Genomic DNA, 27,928 nt, shown 5'->3' on the forward strand with positions numbered 1-27,928 from the left:
AGAACTCTGTTGCAGTAAATCGTCACCGTTAAAGCTGAGCGAGAGGCTGTTGCCAACTCCATGCAGTGGTTAGGCTTTCAATCTCTTCTAACTGCTAGGCGAGTATTACTGCGCCAAGCAAGGCTCCTCTCCCCTCGACAATGAGATGCATCCTGCTACGTTCTCCGGTCGTGTTACCACAATGGAAAGTGAAAACGTTACTGTAGCTTATAACTTCGGTGCTGAGCTGTTCTGTCCGTTCTTTCCGCCGCGCTCAACAGTGCAGTGTTATATTATTGTTATTGTTTTCTATTATAATAGAATTGTACTTTTCTTGTTAAAGTGTGAATTTATGTTAGGTAAGGATAGTCTATAGGGCGGCACAACGTATTAAACATTAAAGAGTGCTGTCACTTCCACCTCAAAAATAAGCGAGTTGGCGGACCCAGAATATTCATGTATAATAGAAAGCTTACTGAACATGCCATTTTTGTTAAGAACGAGAGGATAAACATAACTGAGAAAAAGGTAGACCCAAGCTTTCTCTTAAAAATTTAGTCAAGGAATCTAAAAGAACCGTAACTTACGATATGTTCATGACTTGTGGTACATAGATCTGGCTTGGTTATGTGGTTGTGCAAAAATGAATAAACTGTACTGTTGGCCATGTATTCTATTTTCCTCAGAAAAGAATGCTTGGAATAAAGACTCTGTGGACGATTTAGATAGATATACTCTCTGAAGGAGTGTGGGAACACTTTTCAAAACGTCACACGTCGCCACTGATATTGGCATATTAGATGTATAGCTCCGATTCTACAGATACTGATACAAGGGTTGGTGGAAAAAGGTATAGTCACATGCTGTTACATCTTCTGAACCATTGTTGAGATTTTTCTTCTAAAACTCTGATTAAAGAATACTTCTAATCAATATTCCCTGTAGAACCAGAATAGAATTGAAGGGAGGAGTGTTCATCCTAGTGAAAGAATAATTTGTAAGCTATTGAAGTTACGCATGTGAAGCATGAAATTTTAGTGGTAAGGCTCTTCCCTAAAGATAATTAATAGGCAACTTGATGTTTTTAGAATCTACAGGCCAGGAAGATGTGATGCTGAAGCAGAATTATATAAGTTATTCAGTTACCTGTGGAATGATATTGAAAGGAACGTGATTGTAGTTGGTGACCTCAGTTTACCAAATTTTGAATGAGAATGTAATGCGAATGATAAAGCATGACCAATAGGTGGTAAATAAGTTAATTAGGGAAGGAAGCTGAATCAGAAACTGATGAAACCAACTAGATGGAAGCATATTCTTGAGGTCACACTGATAAAACCAGATCAGCTTTATAGAGAGAGTGTGCCGTGTGGTTAGAGCCGCGCAGCTGTCAGCTTGCATTTGCGAGATAGTGGGTTTGAACCCAATTGTCGGCAGCCCTGAAGATAGTTTTCAGTCTTTTCCCAATTTCACACCAGGCAAATGCAGGGCGGTACCTTAATTAAGGCCACGGCTGCTTCCTTCCCACTCCTAGCCCTCTCTTATCACATTGTTGCCATAAGACCTATGTGTGTCGGTGTGACATAAAGCAAATTGTAAGAAGAATTATCATGGGGCTGTTTTAGTCTTAGTGGAAAAATAAATTTGATTGAAAAGAAGGTTCTATAAGTGGGACAATAGAGCCGTGGTATATGGTTGATAGAGAGCCATGAGGGAGTTTAAAAAAATAATTATGTTCATTGAAAAATGGTAAATAAAAAATCTAAGCAGCTTATGGGATGGGTTTAAAACGGATTTTGAGGTTTGTGAAAACAGGTCTGTAGCTTTAAAGGTGGTAAGGAGTGTTATAGCAGGAAAATAAATAGTTAAAGAAGGATGTGCAGGTTAGATAGAAATAGATTCAGTAATGGTTGTGGAGGTAAGGAGAGATTGATGGAATCTCCTAGGAAATTGAATTTAGCTAAAAAACATTAGCTAAGGATAACATGATGGCAAGCATGTGAGGATTTACAGAAGGGAGAATTACGCTGAGAGCCCAAAAGTCAACGGAAAGGAATGTCCCATTAACAAATCTGCTGTGTATGACCGCTGAACATTGCGGCTAGCTATGGCGTAGCTGAGCAGTCTGTTACAGACACCAATGTTGTGAAAATGGCAATACGTTGCAAGTTAACTGACTTTGAATGTGGGATGATCATAGCATTGCGGAGATTACACGCAAATTGGGGTTTCCGAGGTCAACAGTGTCGTGGGTGGATCTTCATTATCGCAGAGAGAATGTTACCACAGGTGTTTAACGAATGGACATCATGTCGTCTCTGCAGAACCATATTGGGCGCTCGACAAGTTACTGTAAGTCAGATCACTGCCCAGTTGAATGTTGGAAGTCAGGAACCCATTTCTACCATGACTGTAAGGAGGCAACTGCACCGCATAGGCTTCACCAGCCGACGACCAACTCATGTCCCTTCACTGACACCTCGACACAGAGCTAAACGACGTGCATGGGCCCATGAACATTGGTGATGGTCCCTGGAACAGTGGCAGCATGTGGTATGGTCCGATGAATCCCTGTTCCAGTTTATTAAGCTTATGGGCGTGTGAGAGTGTGGCGTATGCGCCATGAAGTTACGGATCCAGCATGTCAACAAGATTGTGTCCAAGCAGGAGGTGGCTCAGTTCTGGTCTGGGCAGCGTTCTCATTGTCGCAATTAGGCCCCATTGTCCGGCTGCAGGAAGTGCTGACTGGTGCACGTTATGTGGACATTCTTTCAGACCATCTGCATCCCTTTTTGGCCTTAGAGTACCTTGATGGTGATGCCATGTTTCAACAGGACAGTATGCCATGTCGCTGCTCTGTGTGGCACGCAGGTAGTTGGAGGAGCACTCTAATGAAGTTATGACCATAGATTGGTCCTCCAGATCCCCCGATCTTAATCCAGTCGAGCATTTATGGGATGCTGTCGATGCTAGTCTACCCTCCATGAACTCCGCACAAACTTCACAAGACCAATTGTGGGTAGCAGTGCAAGATGCGTGGGTCCATATCCCTTCAGAACGATTCCAGGACCTTGTGCCTCGCCATAGTACTGCCGTTTTGAGGGCTCGCGGAGGAGCAACTCGTTATTAATAGGACATTCGGTGTCTTTCCATGACTTTTGGCCACTCAGCGTATTTAGTCAGTAGTATGTAAAGATATTTGGACATGGATAATGTCCAAGTTGAGAATGTGATGAATATTACTGAAGTACTGATATTTACCTACGATAATAAAGATATTTACAAAAGGAAACACAAATTTGATATCAGAAATCATTTAAGTTTTATTTTCAAGTGAACTGACAGCAGGAGTATGTTATAAAAACAAAGCATGTAATTTTTAAAGCCGCTATTGATGGTCCATAGCCCTCGTGAGAAAAGCAGAAGGGAGGCGTTTTTCATAACTTTTCAACAGTAAGTATAGGTAATTATTAAATGCCGGAGGAAACTTTTAAGCAAACAGCGAAGCAAATGTTACTGTACATGCAACTTGCAATCATTAGAATCGACTTTAACCAAGTCACGGCGTGGTGTGGTGTACTGTGTTAACGTGGCAATGTCACATGACTCCCTGCTTTGGCTGGCTGCTCGTCCTTATCATTCTACCCAATACAAACTGTTTAAGAAAGAAGTGAATTCATTTATGTGTTTCACGGTCATACAGCATAACCATTGGATATGTAAAGAGCACAACGTGACCAAGAATGCAGCTGAGAAAAGAAAAACTTTACAAAATTGATGGAAAAGTTTTTCTTAGAAACATAACATTCTGAAATGTATAAACAACGTATAAAACATTCCAGTCTATACTGTGTTAACATTTTGGAGAAATAATGTCTTAAAATTGATGCGTGGCTGAAATGCTTCAAACAAGAGCCCTTTTTTGCTTTCACCTGCAATGAGAAGTATTAAAAATCCGAAACTTACTTTACTTAACGTGAAATAAAACAAGAAAAATGATGTTATTTGATTTTCTGTAGGCCTATTGGTTATTTCATAAACAACCTCCAAACATGAGTGCACATAATATTTTGGTCGACAATAGTTCCAGATAGATGATTGTGGAAGATATTTAATTCACAGAGGCTTACAGACTGAACACATGATAGGCATAACAGTCTATAATGAAAATGTATGTAGGTATGTATGTATAGCTATGCTTCATTGTTTATGAAGTATCTGGAATGAACAGCGAGAAATCTCTAAATATCGCATTTTAACAATAATTTGGATTAGGGTATGATAAATTATATATTTTTGAGCCAGTCCTACTGTCTTTTTAACTGCTTAAACAAAACTGGAAGCTTTGTTTACACAAAGATTTTTCTAAAATAGTTTTATATTCTACACCAGTGGTTGATGCTCTAGCTGTCAAGTGTTGCATAACTTTGTCTATTTCTGCTTTGCTAATTCTCTTCAGATTTTCCCCCATTTCTAAGAGATACATCTTCCACCACTTGATTGGTGAACTTCTAAGGAATGAAGGATTGAGATTTTAGTTGGTATTTTCACAATTGATTTTTCTGGGCAATTTCTTATAAAAAACATTGTGTTGCTGTTTTATGCTGGATCAACAATGTAAACCAGAAAATGTGGTGCAGCCAGTGCTTAAATTGTATGATTTCAAACGTCTTAGATTTGTGTCACTAGTTCCAGATTTCTTTAACACTTCATCTGTGTCACTACCACAGTTTTTTTCCATGCTTTCATTGTCCAGTGGTACAGTCATTTCTTTGGGTTTTATCAAGAGAGACAGTGCTATTGGTTTAACACATGTAAAACATTACCTGCATTGCAGGTCACTAACTCTTCTTTTAATGGAATCTGGAATATACTCTCTATTCTTCATGGATATTCGTTAATAGTGGCTAGTTTTTTATCGCAAGATGCAAGGTAGGCAGGCATCCTTTCCCATTCAACTTCTTGAGGCAAGATTGATTGCCCTTCTTCACTTCTAAATTTTGCACTGGTAAAATTATTATTGCAAAGAAAACCAAGCAAGTGGCTGCGCTGTATTTGGTCACGTAGCTATCGGTTTGTATTCGGGACATAGTGGGTTCGATCCCTATTGTCAGAAGGCCTCAAGATGGTTTTCCATGGTTTCCCATTTTTCACACCAGGCAAATGCTGGGGCTGTACATTAATTAGGGCACATTCACTTCCTTCCCAGTCCTAGCCCTCTCCTTTCCCATCGTCTCCTATAGACCTATCTGTGTCAGTGCGACCTAAAGCAAATTGGGGAAGAAAAAAATCCCACAAATTATTCCAACAGTATTTTGTAATTTCTATTGCAAGTTCCTTTATGTGTGAGGTGTCCTTGGTTAGAGCCTGAGACACAGCATTCAAAATATCAGCAGAGAAGAGCTATATGCAATTAAATCAACATCTTTCATTTCTTTGAGAGCATTACTTGTTTTTTCCATATTACTTGCATTGTCTATAACAGAACTAAACTACACTTTGCTCTCTCAATTTTTCACTAGACATTGCAAACAATGTTCCCTAACAAACCTTTGAAACACTGAACTTTTTCACTTTGATGAATTTCTTCAGGAAGGGGTCAATTACTTCAGCAGATGATAGCGGGGAATAGCCAGGTCGCAACATACTTATGAGTGTTCTGAATGCTGAATGCAAGGGAGGGACTTGTTTGTAGCATAACAAAAATTTGCTACTTGTTTAAGTCCTCCTCCTGTTTTACAGCTTGTTCTGCCAACAAACGGACTAAGCTGACTTTGCTCATTTTCAGAGATGGTCTCTCAGTGGTTAACTGATTCAGAACTGATGATCTGTTTTGTTTTGGTGCTGGAGGTGCACCTGCTGTATCTGGATTTTTATCTTCATTGTCAGATGTTGCAGTATCCTCATTTTTCCTTCGTTATCTTTCATGCTGTTACATCTTTTAATACATAAATTCATTCCAGCAACTAAACCGCATGATTTACATTTATTTTTTATTCCTTTGAAGTTTCTAATCCTCTTCATACTGGATCAAGATTTTAGCCTGGATTACTCCTTTTATTTTAACAGCAATCTTCATGCTACACTTTTACAAGTAGAACAACTCAATACACTCAATAAAGTGACTTTTCTGTTAGCAATTTACTAATGGATGTTTACTGAATGACATATAATTATAATTTTGTGTAGCTATTTCTAGCCTGGTGCAGCCCTTGTAAGGCAGACCCCCTGACAAGGGTGGGTGGCATTTGCCATGTGCAGCAGACGATGTGTTATTGTAGTGGAGGATAGTATTGTGTGTGGTGTGCGAGTTGCAAGGATGTTGGGGAGAGTACAAAATCCCAGTCCCCGAGTGAAGGAAATTAACCCATCCACTACAGTGACGGGTACAACCGTCAAGAGTTCCACATTCATTAACTTGCAATGATGGGTACAGCAGTCACAGTGTATTCAAGTCGGAAATACATCCATCTGACCATCGATTTATTTCGAATGTGATGATGTACATTAGAATTACAGTACATTCCTAGGTAGTGCTAGCGTGTTTACATGCCAATGTTATTATCCAAAGGCCATTTCGTCAATGTATATTTTTCTTCTAAAGTTGGTCATCTTGTTCTTGAAATGAAAGCTACTGAGCAAGATGATGTGTAAACATCGCGAGGAGGAAGAGGAAAGAATTCTGCAGTTTCTTCTGGATAGTTTTGATGAAGATATCTCAGAATTATCTGGTAGTAGTTTTAGCAGTACTAGTGAGTCTGAGAATTGTGACTCTGCTCATGAAAACGACAGTGAGGATGAAGATAACCCCGTGCATAACCACATCACATTGAAAAATTGGAACTGGAATTTGACCAGTAATGTTCCGAAAGGCAATGCAGGTATGTAAAAGGGTACAGGAAATAGTACTTCTACATAATGGATGTGACATTGTAGAATTCTACCTACATACATGTCATACAGAGCGCGAGGAAAACGAGACAGCTTCTCGTTCCGAACCGGGCGAGTTGGCCATGCGGTTACGGGTGCGCGGCTGTGAGCTTGCATCCAGGTGATAGTGGGTTCGAATCTCACTGTCGGCAGCCCTGAAGATGGTTTTCTTTGGTTTCCCATTTTCACGCCAGGCAAATGCTGGGGCTATACCTTAATTAAGGCCATGGCCGCTTCCTTCCAACTCATAGGCCTTTCCTATCCCATCATCGCCATAAGACCTATCTGTGTCGGTGCGACGTAAAGCCCCTAGCAACAAAAACATTCCGATTCAACGTTGCGGAGCAAATTCTGGAAGATGTCAATCCTTCCTGATTATGCTCCTAGAGGATGTTTATCTCAAGGTAGCACACCAATGAGACTACAGGGAAGACACTGGGGTCATTTCCCTGAGATGATTGCTCCTACAGCAAGAAAATCAGCCCTATTAAGGAGATGTAAAGTCATTTTGAGCATGGAATCCAGAAGGAATCTTGCTTCAAGTGCAACAAATGCAAATTTGCCCTCCACGTGGATGGATGTTTCAAGGTGTATCGTACCTTAAAAGACTTCAGTTAATTGTAGAAAGTTAAACTGTAACCCAAAATGTTGTTAGTGTGATGGCATATGCTTTTGTAACCATCTTAGCATCTGTAACTTTAAAAAAAAAAAAAATTGCATTCCAAGATACATTTTTCAAGGAAAATAATTGCATGGCAATGGGTTAAGCATGTAAATATAAAATCTCCAACTCAGCTGGGAATTTAACCCGGGGCCGTCTGAACCGAAGAGCACTACACTGACCATTCAGCCAAGGAGCTGGACACTGAATGGCATAAAAGAAACTAAAAGGAACAACCATTTGAATTTAAACAACAATAAATAGAAAATAGAATGACAGTAATAAAGTAAACTGTAATTATTTACCCAGTGGGTATGTCAGTATTGTTATTACACAGGCTGTATTTTTAAAATTATTACTTCCATAATTAATAAGTATAATTCAGAAACAGATTTCAGTGATTTAAAAAAATGACTTAAATCAGTGATTTATTTTGTTAAAATCAACTGATTAAAATTATGATTTCAGTCTTAATAATAATTGCACCCTGATATGTGGAATCATAAAAATGTTCATTTTCTTGGACTTCTATGCCAAATACATGATTCATATCTCATTGATGAGCAGCTTTTATGTACTGTATACATTTACTTGTATCAGATATCACTATTACCTACTCATATGCCATCAGCACTATATGTGGTTTATAAAACATCAATTTCGAGACCTGTTATATTAATTACTTCTGGGATTGAATTATTGTCATATTCTGGACTGATTTGGAATGTTTGTTTTACTGTTTCCAGAGTAAGGAAGTGCTATGGCTCCAAACGTGAAGGAGAGAATAGAGTCTATAATCAAATCCAGTCGAGACAGGCGCACTTACCGTGCATTGATCTTAGAAAATGATATGAAAGTATTTCTCATGAGTGATCCCAAAACTGATAAATCAGCTGCTGCAGTAAATGTGGGCATTGGTAAGTCTTTGTTAAATTCTTTTCTTTGTTAGTACCAATTTTTGTAATATTGAGAATTAATTAAATTTCATTTCAAATGCAATGAGTGAACATGGAGTGTAAGTAAATAGCTAATCCAAGGATTAGCACATTGTAACTTCCTACTGGGGTGACCTGGGCTCACTTGCCAACTAAACCACAAATTTAAAACCATAAATTTAAAAGCTGAGTTATGCATAGATGTTTATAAGAAATACAGTAGAACCTCGATAGTTCGAAATCGGTTAATTCAAAATCCTGCCTAATTCGAAGAAGCTCTTGTTCCCGGAAACATGAGATACAGTTTTGCATGTTATTTCAATTGTTTAATTCGAAATATGGATAATTCGTAATTCGAAGTACAATGTCGGCCCCATTACCAAAATTCAGACTTTTAATTCGAAACTGCCTTTACATTTTAAAACAATAGTATGTTACAGAGTAATTTCAACTCGAAATTTATCCGCTCCGCATCATAATAGAACGCGCGTTCCGGAACGTGGAGGGGTAGCTTCCCGCACTTACAACTACACTCACTTCGGTGGGTCTACAGTGCACTTCATGATTGCTAAGTTGAATGAAATCGGAATTCTTTTGTATTCAACCTTTTAAGGAACGCCGTAATTATCACGCAACAGGCAGTGTGCGGGAAAACAGAATCCGCGAACACTGGCGATGCCAACAGTTGAGGAAAAAAACGTGGCTCATATAATAAATTCGTAGGCACCGAACAATATTGCCATTGCCGGTGAAACTGCATTGCTTTATTTTAATGCGAGCCCAAACGGTCTTATGGTTTTAAAGGAGAAATTGCCAGTTGGGAAATCGTACAGGGGTGAGGGATGGGGGTCATAGTAGTGCGTTGCAATGCACATGGACGCGAAATACATTATCCCCTCGTCATAGGAAAGTTCGATAAGCTACAATGTTTTAAGGGCGTCGGGCACTTTCCATGCCAGTACAAAGCATCTAAAAATGCAAACAGTACAGAAATCCAAAAAATAATGCCTTTGCACAGGGGAACCGGCATACTTTATCCTCGTCTTTGAATTGTGAGATTTTTTCTTTCGTTGCGTGAGGTTATGTTTGTCAGTGATTTATCCAAGTGCATTATTTGAACATTGTAATGCACCTTGTTGGATACATTTCGGAAATAGTTTTTTCCATGGCATTTGAAAGGTTTAAACTGTGAATCGAGGTGATTGCATGTATTAATGGGTCTTAGAATACTTTGTGACGGGGCAAGTGTTTACATTTCTGAAGTACGAGACAAGTGCCATGGCGGGAAATCGTACAAGGATAGAGTCATAAGAAAGTTCGATTTTAAGGGCATCGGGTACTTTCTGTGTAAATACAAGGCATCTAAAATGCATACAGTATAGTAATCCAATGAATAAAGCACTTGCACATGGGAGCCAGCATAGATTTCTCCTCGTCTTTGAATCGTGCTTTTTTTTTTTTGTTTCTTTCTTTCCTGCGTGAGGTTATGTTTACCAGTGAGATATCCGAGTGCATTATTTGAATACTGTAAATGCACCTTCTTGGATATATTTTGGAAATAGTTCTTTTTTGATGGCATTTGAAAGGTATAAACTGTGAATCAAGGTTAACTGCAAGCAGTAATGGGCCTTAGAATATTTTGTAACGTGGCAAGGGTTGGTACTTCCGAATTGCGAATTGGCGGTTAATTCGAAATCACGGAATTCGAAGTCCGATTTTTGAGTCCCAACAACTTCGAATTAACGAGGTTTTACTGTACGACATACACTGTACGAAGTTGGACATGACGTTTACCAATTAGTAGAATATGGTATGCATACCTGCCAATCCTTCCGATTTACCCGGAAACTTCCTGTTTTTTAACTCTTCTTCTGATTTTCCAATTTATTTTTAGTTCCTCCTATTTTTGACCAATAAAACCTCGGTACGGTCAATACTCTTCCCCTAGGATAAATTACTGTGTGCTCGTGTAATTTACGCAACCTCATTTTCAAGTGTATTTATTTGGCAAGTGTATCATCCGTTGTTTTCGTGTATCGTGTTTCCCACTCACTACAGCATCATGTGTGTTTTAAAGCTGGGAATTTGGGACGAAATATTGGGATTCTTGTTTGCACGCTGTTAAAGTCATTTCTGTGTGTAGTTTCGTTGGAGTTGTAGGCCACGTGATTTTCTTTTTTTTTTTTTTTTTTTTTTGCAGTTCTGTGCTCCCCCCCCCCATGTAAATCGTATGTTAATAATGTATGAGATATACTGATCTGTTTTGTATGTTGTAGTTTTGTGTATTGCTGTGCATTTGTGTTCATTCTTAGTTCATAATGTGAATGAGTTGAATGTATTTCAGAGAGCTGTGTCGTGACAGTTTCTGGTATTTTCTCGTCACATTATGTCCACAAAACTTCTCAAACGTTATCTCCAAGTGTTGAGAGATATCTATGAAATTGAATTTCCGTTCTTGTTACAGTCTAATAAAGGAAACTGTTATGCATTTTGGTCCGTGTTTGTTACAATTTCTTGTAACCATTTTTATGTTTTCTTAGTTAAAGATTTCAAATTTAATGGTTAATTTGCCTTGTAACTGTAGGCCTTTTTTCATTGAGACCGTGGTGCATTATACGCGATAAAATCCAAGAATTAAAAAATCTTCCTATTTTTAAAAGTTGACAGGTATGAGTATGGGATCAGTGAAAAAATGGACGATTTGTAGGTTGACTCTGAAAAAGTGAGAGGATGCTGACGGAGCTACTTCAAGATATTTTCTGAGGAATTCATCCACTACCAACCCTAAACACCAATGCTGTCAAAGAAATGATCACCACCACCATTTTCCCTTGTTCAGCTCCTGCTGAGTGGTGATATTATTGGCACCTTTCTCTTCCTCTCTCCATCCACCATAGCTGCTCCTCAACTGTGTTCCAATGCAGATTCTTCCTTATTATGCTGTTCTTGAAAGAGTCCAGCCACCTTAGTCTGGGTCTACCTCTTGTTCTTACTCCTTCACTCTTAGCCTTCATCATCTGCTTCAGTATTCTTTCCTCTTGTAGACTCATTCTGTTCTTTCTTAGACTGCTTTTTCTCCCAGCCAGTCTAGTGTAGACCAGTACACAGTTCCATAGTGTTTGGTCCAATCAAGCCATCTGTCAGACTGAACTGGGGTAGATGGGGCTGCTCTGAAGCAGTCATTTAATTACAACTCAACTGATAACAAGCATGGATACTGCGTCTTTAGCTCAGTCATTTACCATAGTATGGAGGAGGAAATGGCGTAATCAGGGATTGGGTCAGAGTCTGATTTCACCCAATAAATTCTAAAAACCAGAGTTCACTATTTTCTCATATCTCTAACCTGATTTAATAGACGACAAAAATTAATTAGTATGTTTCTTCCGATTGGTTTCAAGAAACTGGATGAGTTGCAATTAGAATGAACTGTGGATGAATTTACAAAGGTCAACTGGAGCAGGAATGGAATTTAGAGAGTACAAGGTACTTCGTAATTGGTGCCCTCGATGGAGAAGACTAAGATACTGTTATTACTAACTGCTTGATATACTGTATAATCCCAAATACCACCCTCCACCGCATAAGACATGCACCCAAAATTTCTAATGACAAAATTTGGAAATAAATTCACCGTATTTATTAAATATTGGTATCACAAAGTTGCTGATTTCAAACTCTTTACAGGCATTAAAAGCACCACATACAGTAGTAGTCTCCATAACGTGAATCCCATTGAAATGAGTTTTTTCCAAATTCCTATACTGACCTCTGTAACATCTTATGGTTACGAGAACCCTTTCACTCATTCACCCCAAAGAGTGCGGTTTATTCATCCGTTATTACAACTTGTCAAGTGATAATAGAACACCAAGTGATTTGGCGTCCAATGTTTTTGTTGTTATTGGTTTATAAGACCCATTCCAGTATTTAAATTGAATACAGTCAATTGTCAACTTGGACAATGACGAAGAAGGATGAGAGTCGAATACAGGCAGCCGAAATGAAGTGCTTGAGGAGTATGTTACAGAAGAGTAGAAGAGACAAAATAAGGAATGAGAAAATCCGGGAAGAAATTGGAGTGGAAAAAATGAATGATAGAATTGAGAAGAGCCGATTAACATGGTTTGGACACGTAAAGTGAAGGAGTGATGAAAGAATGCCAAAAAAGGTGATGAAAATGCAAATGCAAGGAAGGAGAGGCCATGGTCGACCACGATTGAGATGGACGGACACAATCCAACGCAGTATTATAGGAAGAAACCTGGACTGGGACACAGTGTTGGAGGAGGAGTGGTGGAAAGACTGAAGAAAATGGAGAGGAACCATATTTGTCCCTACCCAGCTACAGCTGGATAAAGGGAAATGATGGTGATGGTGATGATGATGACAGTCAATTATCTTCTATCTCAATTTCCCGCTCCATGCACTAGTAAGTTTGAACAAGTGCACTTGCAGACATTCGAAGGCACCGTTAAAGTCGTTAAATAATACTCGTGACTACGATAAATCAAGCAGAGAAATTGTTCCACCGAATCAATACTTTTTACTAATACAATACTAATTTACAAGTAGTACATGTTTCGTTTAGATTGACTAAACATCATCAGTTACACTTTTTTGGTTTAGATAGATAATCAGAGGTGCCAACTATTACGGATTGTCCGCAATTATGACGGATTTCACCCCACGATTACGGAATTACGGTCAAAGGGAAAATTATTACGGAAAATCTGTCGTTATCACGAAAAAAAGAAAAGAAGGAAAAATGTTCAATCCTTTGGAGCCTTTCTGCTAAATCGTCCTCGTATCAATGCTTGTGAGTTGGCAACGATACTTATTCGATCGTGACTTCCTTTTGCTACCTGTAAGCGTTGTAAAATTAATTGTGAATGAAGGAGCTCAGGTGCTGCTCTTCTCCACTATAAATCCTTCAGTAATGCTGTATTTGCTGTGTTAAGTGTACCTGACAATTGAGTGGAATCGCTTATGGTTCAGAAGACGAAAATGTAATCACAGTGGGAAGGATGCTTCAAGAAGAACTACACTGAAAAGCAGCTGCTGCGTGAGAAACAAGATACAAGGAATGAGCAGCATTTAAAGTGACATTTTATGTAATAATCCTGCGGTGTAGCCTATGGAGTTCTATGTGTTTTATCACACAACTTACAGGTTGTGTGCAAATTTTATTGTGTAATATGATATACTTTCGAATAGATTGCTAGAGGGAAGGGCAAAAGGGGTGTCATTATCGAGAAGGAAGGAGCATGCTCTGGACTTGACTCGAAATTTTTCTCCGAGGTGGGGGCGATTACTGATAATCCACTTCAAAGGTTGGCACCTCTGGATAATTCTTAAAGGTACAAGACATATTATTCCATGTGAATCTTAAAACAATCTCTAAAATATTAAAAAATAAAAAATAAATTAAATAAAAATAAATAATTCCAAGATTTATCAACAAAAAGGTCTTCCCATGGGATCCCAGGCCTCAGGCATTTTAGCAGGAATATATCCGGATTATCTAAAATACACAAAGATCATTGGAAGGATCAAAGGTTTAGACTTACGGGTACGTTACGTGGATGAAACGTACGTAATTATTGACCATAGACATAACAATAGCAAGCAACAATATTCTGAATACCCTTAACATGTTTAAGACTCTAATATAAAATTTACTTTGGAGGACAAAAACAAAAGTTCTTCGAATTTCCAAGATATCACTATGGTTTCGAAAAATGATAGTTTCTCTTTTAAAATATACAGAAAACCCACCTTCGCATTAACTATGGTCAAAAAAGTTCCCGACATCTGGACGCACGAAAGAGGTTTGCTTATTATAGTTTTATCAATAGAGCCTTCGAAGTTACTCTTTCCGAATGCTAATAAATAAATTAAAACTTTCATTTATTTGTAAGCAAGCCCGGCACAATGGCTTCAGTTCAAAAATCATTGATAAAATAATCAATTGCTTCAAAAACAAACAGCAAATGAATCTAATAGCTGAACCTAAAAAGGTCGGAATTTTTTTAAAATTTACGTACAATAATCCCAATAATCGTGCATTAACCAGTCCATTCAGGAAATACAATTGTAAGATAGCTTTGTTAACAAACAGCAATACCAAACAGATTTTTCAATTATAATGCAATTAACCTTTCCAAGAATGATAAATATCTGGACTCTAGGATTTACAGGTTGACATGCTCACAGTGTAAAGTATCTTATATCGGACAGTCAGGATGAAATTTCACTATAATATACCAAGAGCATGTCAACGTTGAAAAACTTGGAAGTTTTTCTGCTGTGGGAGCCCAATGGTCAGTTCAGACCATAAATTTACTACCATTGAGCAAGTCCTCTCCAGTGTAAGTAAGGTGAATAAAGGGAAACTAATGAATAATTAGAAAATATTCACATCCTTTTGGATCAGTTGATGAATAAGGATAAAAATCTAAATGACATGATCGAGCAAAAGAATCCTACATATGAGCATATCTTAGAATACCTAAAATTATTAGAAAGAAATTACAATAAATCCGTGAACAATACAAACGGTATTAGAGCCCTTGATTTTCAACCAAATTTAGACGACAGCAAGTAATGAAGAGGTGGACACGTCTCTTCCTCCCTTCTCCTCACCTTGCCGCACTAACAAGCAGGCCCCAACGAGCACACACTGGTATTACCAGGTTAAAAGCTGAGGGACTCTCACACACACAACGGGTCGAGTAGTCCGAAACTCCCCGCGCTTTCCAGCGGATCCTTTTCAACACTTTTCAGTGTGGGTAGAAGGTAAAAGGAGATAAAGGTGAACATAGTGTTCGTTTACCTTCTACATTTAAGAAAATATAAAAATAATTCCTACCGAGCTCGATAGCTGCAGTCGCTTAAGTGCGGTCAGTATCCAGTATTCGGGAGATAGTAGGTTCGAACCCCACTGTCGGCAGCCCTGAAAATGGTTTTCCGTGGTTTCCCATTTTCACACCAGGCAAATGCTGGGGCTGTACATTAATTAAGGCCACGGCCGCTTCCTTCCCACTCCTAGCCCTTTCCTGTCCCATCGTCGCCATAAGACCTACCTGTGTCGGTGCGACGTAAAGCAACTAGCAAAAAAAAAATAATTCCCGCATGCTATGTCCTTCACATTTAGTTAGAGAAGGAGATGGGTACAATTTTGAGGATACTCTCTCAATAGGGCCAATGAACTAGCTGATAGGCCCCTTTAAACAACAAACAACATCAAACACTCACTCAATAAGGGGTCTAAATGATATCACGCTTTACCAAACATGAGAACACTGGATTTCCAACATGAAAGTTGTTAAGTTCTCAATGTCTGTTTTTGGGTTCCATAACAACCGCTGTAAATCACACAGGAAAAGAAAAAGAACACACGTATAACTTTTAAATTGAAAATGAGAAATAAATATGTGAAATGGGTGAGAGCGGACCTATTTTTGTTTATCATCTAAATCCATTTCTACTTATAGATACACTATTAGGTTCGGATACAAGTCGCAGTACTGGTATCGCGAGCACAGCCGATCCGCTGTGTATGACGACGTGCATAAAAACTAATGTCCAATAACAAGTAACTGTGGGCGTTGGACCGCAACTCACCACTGGCTTCCCGCTCAAACATTTCTCCCGTGCGCTGTTACTTAAGTTCTCTACCAAATCCTTACCCAGGTCAGTTGTCGCTGGCCTGTCGTGTGCGCAACGTGGCGGGAACGCTAATTTAAATTTCTTATGGTGGGAGTTATAAACGTACTAAAGGGTGAAATAAATGTCTCGCCCAGGTTTCTTTAGCGTGAATTTAATAGGACACGCCCTGGGACTTCGGAATAATGGCGTAAGAACCAGGGAAACACGCTAGAGAGGGATGTCTTAACTAGCTTCAACTGTACTACTTGTGAATTAAATTTGTCAAAGGCAAACTGAAAAGTATCGATTAGGTGGAACAATTTCTCTGCTTGATTTATTATTTTATCGATACGGACCATGAAGTGGATGGTTTTGAATCATGACTACAACCTTTTTAAAATGAACATGGACTCTTTCAATTGAAATTTGAAATGAGAAGATAATGGAATTGAACATGTTTTCACGATATGTGCATGAATAACTTGGCCGATAGCAGTTAATTTTAGAAATAATGGCTGAAGTAAATTTTCCCTTAATTTTAATACTAGGTACTGACATTAAATAATGAAGTGATGCTTCTCAAGATACAGATGTGTACATTCTGCATTTCAAGAGTTAGCTGGATGAATTTCAGCAAGGATGTTCCCATGTAAATTTAAAGTGAAAATGTTATCAGTACTCTACTGGGGCTTGAAATATGTTTTTATGATACATGCATGGCTAAGTTAGGTTTGGCAATGCAGTTTGAGTAAGAAAAAACATGAATGTTTGCCACAAAAGGCTACTGCTGTATTACAACTTTTAAGAATGAAACTGAACATGCACATTCACATAGTATGGGCATTGGAGAATAACTAGCAAGTAAGCTGCAATAAGGGAACCCATGGAAACGTAAGTTTTGAACGATCTGATTGCCATTTCATACTGTAACTTGTATCTTTTCATAATTTTACAGCCGGGAGAGTTGGCCGCATGGTTAGGGCCACGCAGCTGTGAGCTTGCATCTGGGTTCAAACCCCACTGTCAACAGCCCTGAAGATGGTATCCCATTTTGACACCAGGAAAATGCTGGGGCTGTACCTTAATTAAGGTCACAGCCGCTTCCTTCCCACTCTTAGGCCTTCCCTATCCCATCGTCGCCATAAGACCTATCTGTGTCGGTGCGACGTAAAACTAATTGAAAAAGAAACTACAAAAAATCACTGCATGGTTCCAGTAACGTGGAAATGTGCGAGATATCGGCTGCTTACGAGTCACATTTGGTATGAAATCACAGATGCCACATTTGAAGAGAAGGATAATGAGAAGGTAATAGATTTTCACGTTAGTACCAACAATGTACAGCAAATTGAAATAAGTACCAACATATTTGGGGATGTGTGGGATCTGGTTAATGAAGCGAGGAAGAAGTTTACGTTGCTTCACGTCCGTAGGTTTAACCACTACACTGCTCTACACGTGTCCCCCGGGTGGTGCTAAGAAAGCAACAGCGATAAGATGAGACCGAACTGTCAGAAACGACCTCTCGGTCAAAGAGCGAACAAGAAGGAGATGTGTGGTCCTTTTCAGGACCTTCAAGTACGTAGAATTAGACCATCGCTGCGCATTTGTCAAGGGATTAGTCGAGCGAAATGTGAGTATCTTTCCAGGATTGCACTGAAATATACAGTTGATGTCATCGTGCTTGAAGAAACACACACAGCAGATGAACTACAGTTACAGAGTAGGGGGAAAATTCCACGCTTTAAATTGGTAGCATCTAACCATCATCAAAATTATGGCCTTGCAACTTATGTCAGGAATGATATAACAAATTGCCAATTACTATCAGTAAACTCTGAAAATGACATTTTTACTACTACAGTTAACATTGAAAACTTGACAATAGTTAATGTGTACAAGCCACCAGATACTACTTGGCCTAATCCTCCTATACCTTCTCTGCAGTATCCTACTATATATATATCGGCGATTTCAACAGTCATCATCATCTTTGGGGATATAAACAAGGATGACTCTAATGGTGAAGTTCTTGTGGACTGGATGGAAACTGAAAATTTGAATCTGATTTTTGATGCTAAGGACCTGCCTACCTTTCAATCAGCTCGCTGGTCTCGAGGCTACACCCCAGATCTTTGTTTCACAAATCGGCTTCATAATTCACACAATCAAGTTCGATGTACAGTGCTCAACGATTTCCCACATAGTCAACACAGGCCTGTTCACTTGGAGGTTGGGATGTCTTTACTTGTTGTTCGATCACATCCTAAACCGAGGTGGAACTTCAAGAAAGCCAACTGGACCGGGCGAGTTGGTCGTGCGTGTAGAGGCGCGCGGCTGTGAGCTTGCATCCGGGAGATAGTAGGTTCGAATCCCACTATCGGCAGCCCTGAAGATGGTTTTCCGTGGTTTCCCATTTTCACACCAGGCAAATGCTGGGGCTGTACCTTAATTAAGGCCACGGCCGCTTCCTTCCAACTCCTAGGCCTTTCCTATCCCATCGTCGCCATAAGACCTATCTGTGTCGGTGCGACGTAAAGCCCCTAGCAAAAAAAAAAGCCAACTGGACTGAATTTGCAAAGCAAACTGACTCCAATATAAGATGGATCAAACCAACATACAACTACAGCAGATTTGTAGGGGTTATAGAAGGTGCAGCGAGACGATGCATCCCTAGAGGATATCGTAAGGAGTATATCCCTGGCTGGAGTTCAGAGAGTGAGGAATTACTACGAGAATATGAAGAACATCCTAATTCCGACAATGCGGCTGGCCTCCTCCAATCCTTGGATGAGATTCGAAGAAGGATCTGGCATGAAACAGTGGAATCCCTAGATTACACCCATTCTAGCAGAAAGGCCTGGTCTATAATTAGGAAATTGGATTCTTCGAACCCTGCAACTAAGAGATCAAAAACAGCCATTAATCTGAATTATTTTGCTAATCATCTAATATCAGTTTCCAAAAACACAAAAGACAAGCGAACCAAAAAGGATATCAAATTAAAGTTGAACATCAAGAAAAGAGCAGCGCCGCAGTTTTCTGAATTCTCTACTGCATTCAAAGAAGGGGAAACTAAAGCTGCAATAAAAAGTATGAAACTTGGAAAAGCTGCAGGATTTGATGGAATTTATCCTGAATTTTTGGCTCATTGTGGACCAGCCACAATAAAATGGTTAACCAACTTCTTCACTAATATTCTGCAAACTGGAAACATCCCACCTCTGATGAAGAAAACAAAGATAATAACCATACTGAAACCAAATAAAGATCCATCTAAAGTGGAAAGCTACCGTCCAGTAGCACTTCTAAGTGTTACATATAAACTCCTTGCCCGTGTGGGGATTTACCGGTTACCTCCATCGGGCGCGTCCCATTGGAATTGGGGAAGCTCGCTGGCTCTGCCGCCAGCAGAGTCAGAGGGTAGTAGGGAAATAAAATACCACCATGAAAAAAAAACTGGTCCCTTGCCAGGGTTACGGCGAAGACTGGTAAATGACCAGAAGCCAGAAAACATCTTGAGGCAACCTCTAGGGCTAACAACCCTAGTTGTAAAAGGATGGGTACCCGTCCAAAGCAAAGTCAAGTCAAAAAGCATGATGGCACAACATTTCAAGAAACATACCCCAGGGGGTAAATCTTTGGATAATTCCCTCGTCGTGAACGCCACGGCGCACAAGTCTTGTTCGGATTCTGGGGGAGACTTGACAACATGCAAGAGACGAGTCGGAGCATCTCGGTGTACCCCGAAGAGTCAAAAACTCAGGCCAAAATCTAAAACCTTTCTAGCAACTTTCAACATAAATTCACTTACACAAACTGGCAAGCTGAAAACCCTCACCAAAACTCTTCACGAAAATCAGATATCCATAATGGCCCTACAGGAAACAAGGTACCCAGATGAAGAGATCTTTGAATCCGAAGGCTACCGATTTTTCAAGAGCAAAGCGCAAAGAGAAATCTTCAATGGAGCTGTGATGCTTGGAACCGCGTTTGCTGTTAGAACCAAGATCCTTAAATCGGTTGCAAATTTCGAACCTGTGAATGACAGATTGTCTATACTCACAATTAAATGCACGAACAAAACCTACGCCCTAGTTAACACACATGCTCCTACAAACGATAAGAACAAGTCTGATCCAGACGAAGTTGATAATTTCTGGGACCTACTGGATGAAAAATTAAACAAAATCCCCAAACACCATGTCAAGCTTCTTTTGGGTGACTTCAATGCCCAACTAGGTCGTGAACAGAAGTACAAGGAAGTTATAGGAAATTACCCTGCTCACAAAAGAACCAACCCCAACGGCAAAAGACTGGTGTCCATTTGCGAAAATCACAACCTGCAGGTCATGTCGACCCACTTTCGCCATTTACCCAGAAAGCAAATGACTTGGCGTTCTCCCGTCCAAGCTCTCGGAGAGTTCCAAATTGATCATGTTGCAATCTCCAGGAGAAACAGCCCTGAGATTATGAATGTCCAGGTGAAGAAAGGCATCAATGTGGACTCAGGTCATTATATCTCTCTTATCAAATTCAAACCAATTCCTGCAAACACAAGGAAGACAACTAAACAGATCACACGCTTCGACAATGATAAATTTCGGCAAAGGGTCATGGAGTTCCAGGAGAAGGCTAGACCAAATGACTGTGACTTTAACAACGCCAAAAGTCTCCTTGTTGAGGCCGCCAAAGACGTTCCAGAAATCAAGAGAAGCAAAAAGCATGCCTACTCTACGAAATCAGAAAATGATTGGGAAACCTACAAAATCCAACGTGCCCAAGCAGCTAGGGTGTTCAGAACTGAGAAACGTAAATACGAAAAATCTCTCATTGAAAAGATAGAACAAAACTTTAGGAAGAATGAAAGCAGAGAGTACTACAGAGCCTTCAAACGCAAACTCACTGGCTATAAACCAGCATCTCTATGCTTTGAGCGAAAGGACGGCACACTGGCGACGTCAAATGAAGAAAATTGCAGCATTCTGGCAGATTACTTCAAGAATTTACTTAATTGCTCTAAACCGCAAAGCGCCATTGAGGCCATGGAACCCTTACTCAGGTACCCAGATTCCAGACCACCCGACAGAGATGAAATCATAATACCAATATAAATGGTCCGTTATTGGACATTATAAATTTTCCAGCTAACTCATTCTTGGTTGCCAGCGTTTCGCCCTCGTGTGCTAGGGTGGGCTCATCAGTTGGTACCTAGCACACCTACCAATACGCTGGCTAGTGCATACCGTGGAGGCCACTGCGTAGGCTAACTCGAGCCACCGGCAGTGCTAATGCACTAAGAGACTTTGTCTCATCACTAAAAATTGATGCCTGCTTGGCCATCAGATGATATAGATGTTGATTCCATTTGTCCTGAATGAGTAAATTTATAATACCAATATAAATGGTCCGTTATTGGACATAATAAATTTTCCAGCTAACTCATTCTTGGTTGCCAGCGTTTCGCCCTCGTGTGCTAGGGTGGGCTCATCAGTTGGTACCTAGCACACCTACCAATACGCTGGCTAGTGCATACCGTGGAGGCCACTGCATAGGCTAACTGGAGTCACCGGCAGTGCCAATGCACTAAGAGACTTTGTCTCATCACTAAAAATTGATGCCTGCTTGGCCATCAGATGATATAGATGTTGATTCCATTTGTCCTGAATGAGTAAATTTATAATACCAATATAAATGGTCCGTTATTGGACATTATAAATTTTCCAGCTAACTCATTCTTGGTTGCCAGCGTTTTGCCCTCGTGTGCTAGGGTGGGCTCATCAGTTGGTACCTAGCACACCTACCAATACGCTGGCTAGTGCATACCGTGGAGGCCACTGCGTAGGCTAACTGGAGCCACCGGCAGTGCCAATGCACTAAGAGACTTTGTCTCATTATCAAAAATTGATGCCTGCTTGGCCATCAGATGACATAGATGTTGATTCCCATGGGGAATCTGAAATATTTGTCCTGAATGAGTAAATTTATAATACCAATATAAATGGTCCGTCATTGGACATTATAAATTTTCCAGCTAACTCATTCTTGGTTGCCAGCGTTTCGCCCTCGTGTGCTAGGGTGGGCTCATCAGTTGGTACCTAGCACACCTACCAATACGCTGGCTAGTGCATACCGTGGAGGCCACTGCGTAGGCTAACTGGAGCCACCGGCAGTGCCAATGCACTAAGAGACTTTGTCTCATGATCAAAAATTGATGCCTGCTTGGCCATCAGATGACATAGATGTTGATTCCCATGGGGAATCTGAAATATTTGTCCTGAATGAGTAAATTTATAATACCAATATAAATGGTCCGTCATTGGACATTATAAATTTTCCAGCTAACTCATTCTTGGTTGCCAGCGTTTCGCCCTCGTGTGCTAGGGTGGGCTCATCAGTTGGTACCTAGCACACCTACCAATACGCTGGCTAGTGCATACCGTGGAGGCCACTGCGTAGGCTAACTGGAGCCACCGGCAGTGCCAATGCACTAAGAGACTTTGTCTCATTATCAAAAATTGATGCCTGCTTGGCCATCAGATGACATAGATGTTGATTCCCATGGGGAATCTGAAATATTTGTCCTGAATGAGTAAATTTATAATACCAATATAAATGGTCCGTCATTGGACATTATAAATTTTCCAGCTAACTCATTCTTGGTTGCCAGCGTTTCGCCCTCGTGTGCTAGGGTGGGCTCATCAGTTGGTACCTAGCACACCTACCAATACGCTGGCTAGTGCATACCGTGGAGGCCACTGCGTAGGCTAACTGGAGCCACCGGCAGTGCCAATGCACTAAGAGACACTAAGCACACGAGGGCAAAACGCTGGCAACCAAGAATGAGTTAGCTGGAAAATTTATAATGTCCAATGACGGACCATTTATATTGGTATTATAAATTTACTCATTCAGGACAAATATTTCAGATTCCCCATGGGAATCAACATCTATGTCATCTGATGGCCAAGCAGGCATCAATTTTTGATAATGAGACAAAGTCTCTTAGTGCATTGGCACTGCCGGTGGCTCCAGTTAGCCTACGCAGTGGCCTCCACGGTATGCACTAGCCAGCGTATTGGTAGGTGTGCTAGGTACCAACTGATGAGCCCACCCTAGCACACGAGGGCGAAACGCTGGCAACCAAGAATGAGTTAGCTGGAAAATTTATAATGTCCAATGACGGACCATTTATATTGGTATTATAAACTTTTCCCACTCGCAAGTGTTGTGCATGTGGATCAACTGAACATCTTCGAAACAAATGCCCCTTGATAAAATCTCGTGGGACTAGGAATGGAGCAGGTCCATCTCAAGGTTGCTTTAAATGCAGCTCATTTGCTCATCTTGCCAAGAATTGCATTCATCTTAACAGCACACCATCTTGCTCAACTTTTGGTGCTACCTCTGCTAACCCTGATAGTAGGAAATGAATAGTGTCATCGGCTGAGTCAGCATGTTCACCTTCTTGAGGCTCAGCCCCCATTAAACCAAGTAAAAATTCTGTTAAGGATGCCTCAGAATTGTGGCAGAGACCCCAGGATTCATGCCATTTTTGAAAATTTAAGTAAATAACAAGCCAGTCACGGTTGTATTAGACTCAGGAAGTGTGAGTTCCATAATTTCTGAGAATGGTATTCTAAATTAAAAACTTCTTGACCGAGCTCGATAGCTGCAGTCGCTTAAGTGCGGCCAGTATCCAGTATTCGGGAGATAGTAGGTTCCAACCCCACTGTCGGCAGCCCTGAAAATGGTTTTCCGTGGTTTCCCATTTTCACACCAGGCAAATGCTGGGGCTGTACCTTAATTAAGGCCACGGCCGCTTCCTTCCCACTCCTAGTCCTTTCCTGTCCCATCGTCGCCATAAGACCTATCTGTGCCGGTGCGACGTAAAGCAACTAGCAACTTCTTGTAAATTTCTGAACTATTGTATCTCCTCTGTTAAGTGTGTTTTGGCTAACTCCTCTCCATTAGAAATTTTAGGTTTCGTTTTTGCTAAAGTTCGTATTTCAAAGTTTACCTGGAAAGTTAAGTTGTTTGTAGCTAAACAGTTGTCTTGCCCTGTAATATTGGGGTCCGATTTCATGTCCAATACTGGTCTTGTGCTCGACATTCTGAGCAAGTCGTGCACCTTCAAGTTTGCTATTAACTGTAATATTCCCCTTTTGAAATGTAATTCTGTATCATGTTCATCTATTTCGCCTACACAGAGTGAGATGTTAGATCTTAGGCATCTACCTGAGGAGCAGGCTGAAAGTATTAGAAGGTTGTGTCCGTCCTTTCTTGATGTGTTTTCACGTACACTTGGCGTCGCGGACCTTATTGAATATAAGATTGACCTAACAGATTCTATTCCAGTTAGGTTTCCGCCTTATAGGCTGTCCCCACCTAAAATGAAGGCTCTTAAGGAGATCATCGATCAGATGTTAAAGGATGGTATCATTTGACCCTCCAAGTCGGCGTATTCATCACCCATTTTTCTTGTGCTGAAACCCCAAGGTGGCTTCAGGCCTGTTGTTGATTACAGGGCTTTGAACCGTAAGGTGGTGTTACAATCCGTGCCCCTTTCTGATCTTCACTCGTTTTTCATGGTTTCGAAAGGCCAAGTTCTTTACCATCGTTGATCTTAATCAGGCATATAACCAGATCCCTTTAGCAGAAGAATCCAAACATCTAACGGCTTTTGCTACAGATTGGAATCTGTATGAATATAACTGCGTGTCCTTCGTGCTCCCTACGGGTGCAGCTGTTCTTACCAGACTGCTAGGTAGGGTCTTCGCTGACATCAAATTCCAATATCTGTATCATTACCTCGATGATGTCATCGTGTTTTCAGAGACCTTCGAAAAGCACTGAGATCATCTTAAAGGAAGTTCTCAGTCACCTTTGGAAGGCTGGGTTGACTGTTAAATTATCTAAGGTAGCTTTTGCTAAGCCTTCTTTGTCATTCTTAGGGCATATTGTGTCGCCCGATGGTATTTCCATAGATCATTCCAGAACTCAGGCTATCCGTGACTTCAAGCCTCCTAAGGACATCAAAGAAATCGCTAGATTCATAGGCATGGTGAATTTCTTCAGGAAATTTATTTCAAACTTCACTAACAGGGCGGCGCCCCTGAATCTACTGCATAGGAAAGATGTCAAATTTGAATGGGGGCCGTCGCAGCAGGCCACTTTTGAAGACCTGAAATTGGCTCTTTGTGTAACGCTCCTGTATTAGCCATGCTGGATTTCTGTAAGAAATTCATAATCCAAACGGATGCCTCTTCATCGGTTGTTGCTGCTGTCCTTCTTCAGGAAATGGAACTCGGAACTCAGCCCATCGCCTATGCTTCTGGGACCTTATCGGCTCAAGAAGCCAAACATTCTATCTATGAATTAGAGGGACATGTCAAATTTGAATTAGAGACGGATAACCAAGCCTTAAGTTGGGTATTAGCTAGGCCTCGTCGTACTGGACATATCGCCCTTGGGCTATCTGGATCTCAACATTCCAATTTGATGTGCGTCACATTAGAGGATCGGAAAATATAGTTGCTGATGGATTAAGACGCATATTTTCCAATGAGGTTGAGACGAGTGAACAGGAAGATAGTTTTGTTCTTCGCACGCCCATATCTTGTGACTGATGCCCCTATGTTTTTTTGGGATATTGAGAAATATCAACGTGAAGATCCAGTGCTGGTTCCTATTATGGAAACCCTCTCTTCTGGGGAACATGTTGTCCCTTATGTATTGAGGAAGGGGGTTTTGTGTTGCTCTTCGAGGCACAATCAGAAGATTAAAGTAGTGGTTCCAGGTGTGTTTGTGTCTATGATCTTTAAATACTATCATGAGACCCCATTAGAGGGGCATTTAGGCATCTTCAAAACTCGGGAATCAAGGAGATGTTTATTTGGAAGATTTGGATATTAAAATTAGAGAAATTGTTAAAGCTTGTAAATCTTGCTTGCTTAGTAAGCCCACCTTATCTACTAAGCTAGGGCTATTGTCATCGCATCAAGCATCTCACCCCATGGGCAATGGAAATAAATTCATTTTTGTATGTGTAGATGGCTTCACTAGATTTTCATGGTTGTTTTCGACTAAGCTGGCTACCGCCCATTCTACCATCTCTTGTCTTAATACTATCTTTGCTTCTTTTGGACCCTGTCAATATGTAGTTTCAAGTAATGAAAAGGCTTTCACATCTAACTTATTCCGAAAATTCTGTTTCAACCTGTCTATTTCTCATGCAACTACTTCCGCTTATTACCCTCAACCATCTCTGACTGAGTGGGTCAATCATAATCTTCGATCTGCTTTGATTGCCTTTCATCATGAAGATCATTCCAGGTGGGATACTTCCTTGCGTTGGTTATCATTTGCTCTAAATTCATCTGTTCATGAATCTCAAAAGTTCACTCCGGCATTTCTCATGTTCAAGTTTGTTCCCAATACGCCGCTCTCTAATCTTTGGTCAATTAATGACATATTGCCAGAGACAATAGATCCCAATGATATTAGAGATCTATGGAAGAAGGCTAAGAGTAACCTTAAAGCTCCTCATGAACAGGTTAGACTAAGATATGATCGTGGACGGAGGCCCACCAATTTAAAAGTTGGAGATGAGGTTATGGTTAAAAATTTTGTACCTGCGGGCAAGCTTGCCCCCAGATTTCATGGGCCATGTATTATTTTGGATTTCTTAACCCCTGTGAATTTATTGGTCAGCAACCCAGCCACTGAGAGGATATTTAGAGTTCACCTTTCTCAGGTGAAACCAGTATAAATTCCTTATTTTAGTAAATCGGCCACTAAATTTTGGCAGTAAGCAAAGGTTATATTCCTTACATTAATGGACTTGTATCTTAAAATTAATTAGGTAACTTATTTAGAAATGTGGAGGCCTTCTGCCCCGATCATAGGAAGTAATATTATGCATTGTAATTAGATTTGTACAACCTTCCCCTCTAAAAAGGGTTTCCATTTGTCCGTGGCCTGGTGGCCATTACCTAGCCCCCGTCTCCAAAACCATGCCAATTAAACACACACTCATTATCTACGCCGCCCGCCTCATCACAACCTGCAAAACATAATGACCCTCAAACTCCAGCAAACAATCTCCGTCGCCGAATAAATTACTTTTTCAGTGCCCTCTTGCCATCGGCGACCATGTCTCAACATCTAGCGAGCAATGCCGGCGTGGGGTATGGGCCCACTCTCCTCTGGTCAAGTCTCCTTCTGAACGGTGCGCCGGAGCTCCATCTTTTCCGGCAAGGCTGAGGTGGGGTAACCCTACCGCTTACCCATCTTGGAGCAGTATCTCTACATCTGGTCTGCGGCGACCATCACCATGGCTACCCCTCTCAAGGTAGCGGGGTAGGTGTATCTGAGGGTACTTTGGGGGTCCAGGGGAACCCACCCGGGTATTGGCAGCAGCGGCCGCTCTTGCCGTCAAACTTGAACTAAGCATTACGGACTTAGACAACTTCTGGAAGACTTCAAGTCTGCTTTTCAAAATTATTTCTCTAAAATGAAATTTCAGCAAAAAAATTTTCATCTGTGAAATTCCAACATAATTTTTTAAAACAAATTTCTACAGTGTCACCCCAGGGAAGGACTTTTGGTTGGGGGGAGGGCTGTACCGGGAGGTACACCTCAACCCCGTGCATTTAAATGAAGCGCCGGGAAGAACGCGATCTAACACTTAATGTTTACAACAGCTATTTCAAGTTGAGACTTTTCTCCATAGATGTCTCTATTTAAGAACTGATGTCATGCACTCTGGTGC

The 27,928-nt window shown here is 40.6% G+C and overlaps 1 protein-coding gene across 1 annotated transcript in view; it reads left to right on the plus strand.

Annotated features, from left to right (window-relative positions):
* Ide (Insulin degrading metalloproteinase) overlaps nt 1–27,928 on the plus strand; it is a 644,148-nt gene that overhangs the window by 23,376 nt on the left and 592,844 nt on the right. Inside the window, exon 2 of the mRNA XM_067140877.2 lies at nt 8,317–8,487. Within this exon, the coding sequence (XP_066996978.2) occupies nt 8,331–8,487 (157 nt within the window). The 5' untranslated portion in view covers nt 8,317–8,330. The remainder of the gene's footprint in view (nt 1–8,316; nt 8,488–27,928) is intronic.

Source organism: Anabrus simplex, chromosome 2 (genome assembly GCF_040414725.1).
Source record: "Anabrus simplex isolate iqAnaSimp1 chromosome 2, ASM4041472v1, whole genome shotgun sequence".
In the NCBI taxonomy this organism is placed as follows: Eukaryota; Metazoa; Arthropoda; class Insecta; order Orthoptera; family Tettigoniidae; genus Anabrus; species Anabrus simplex.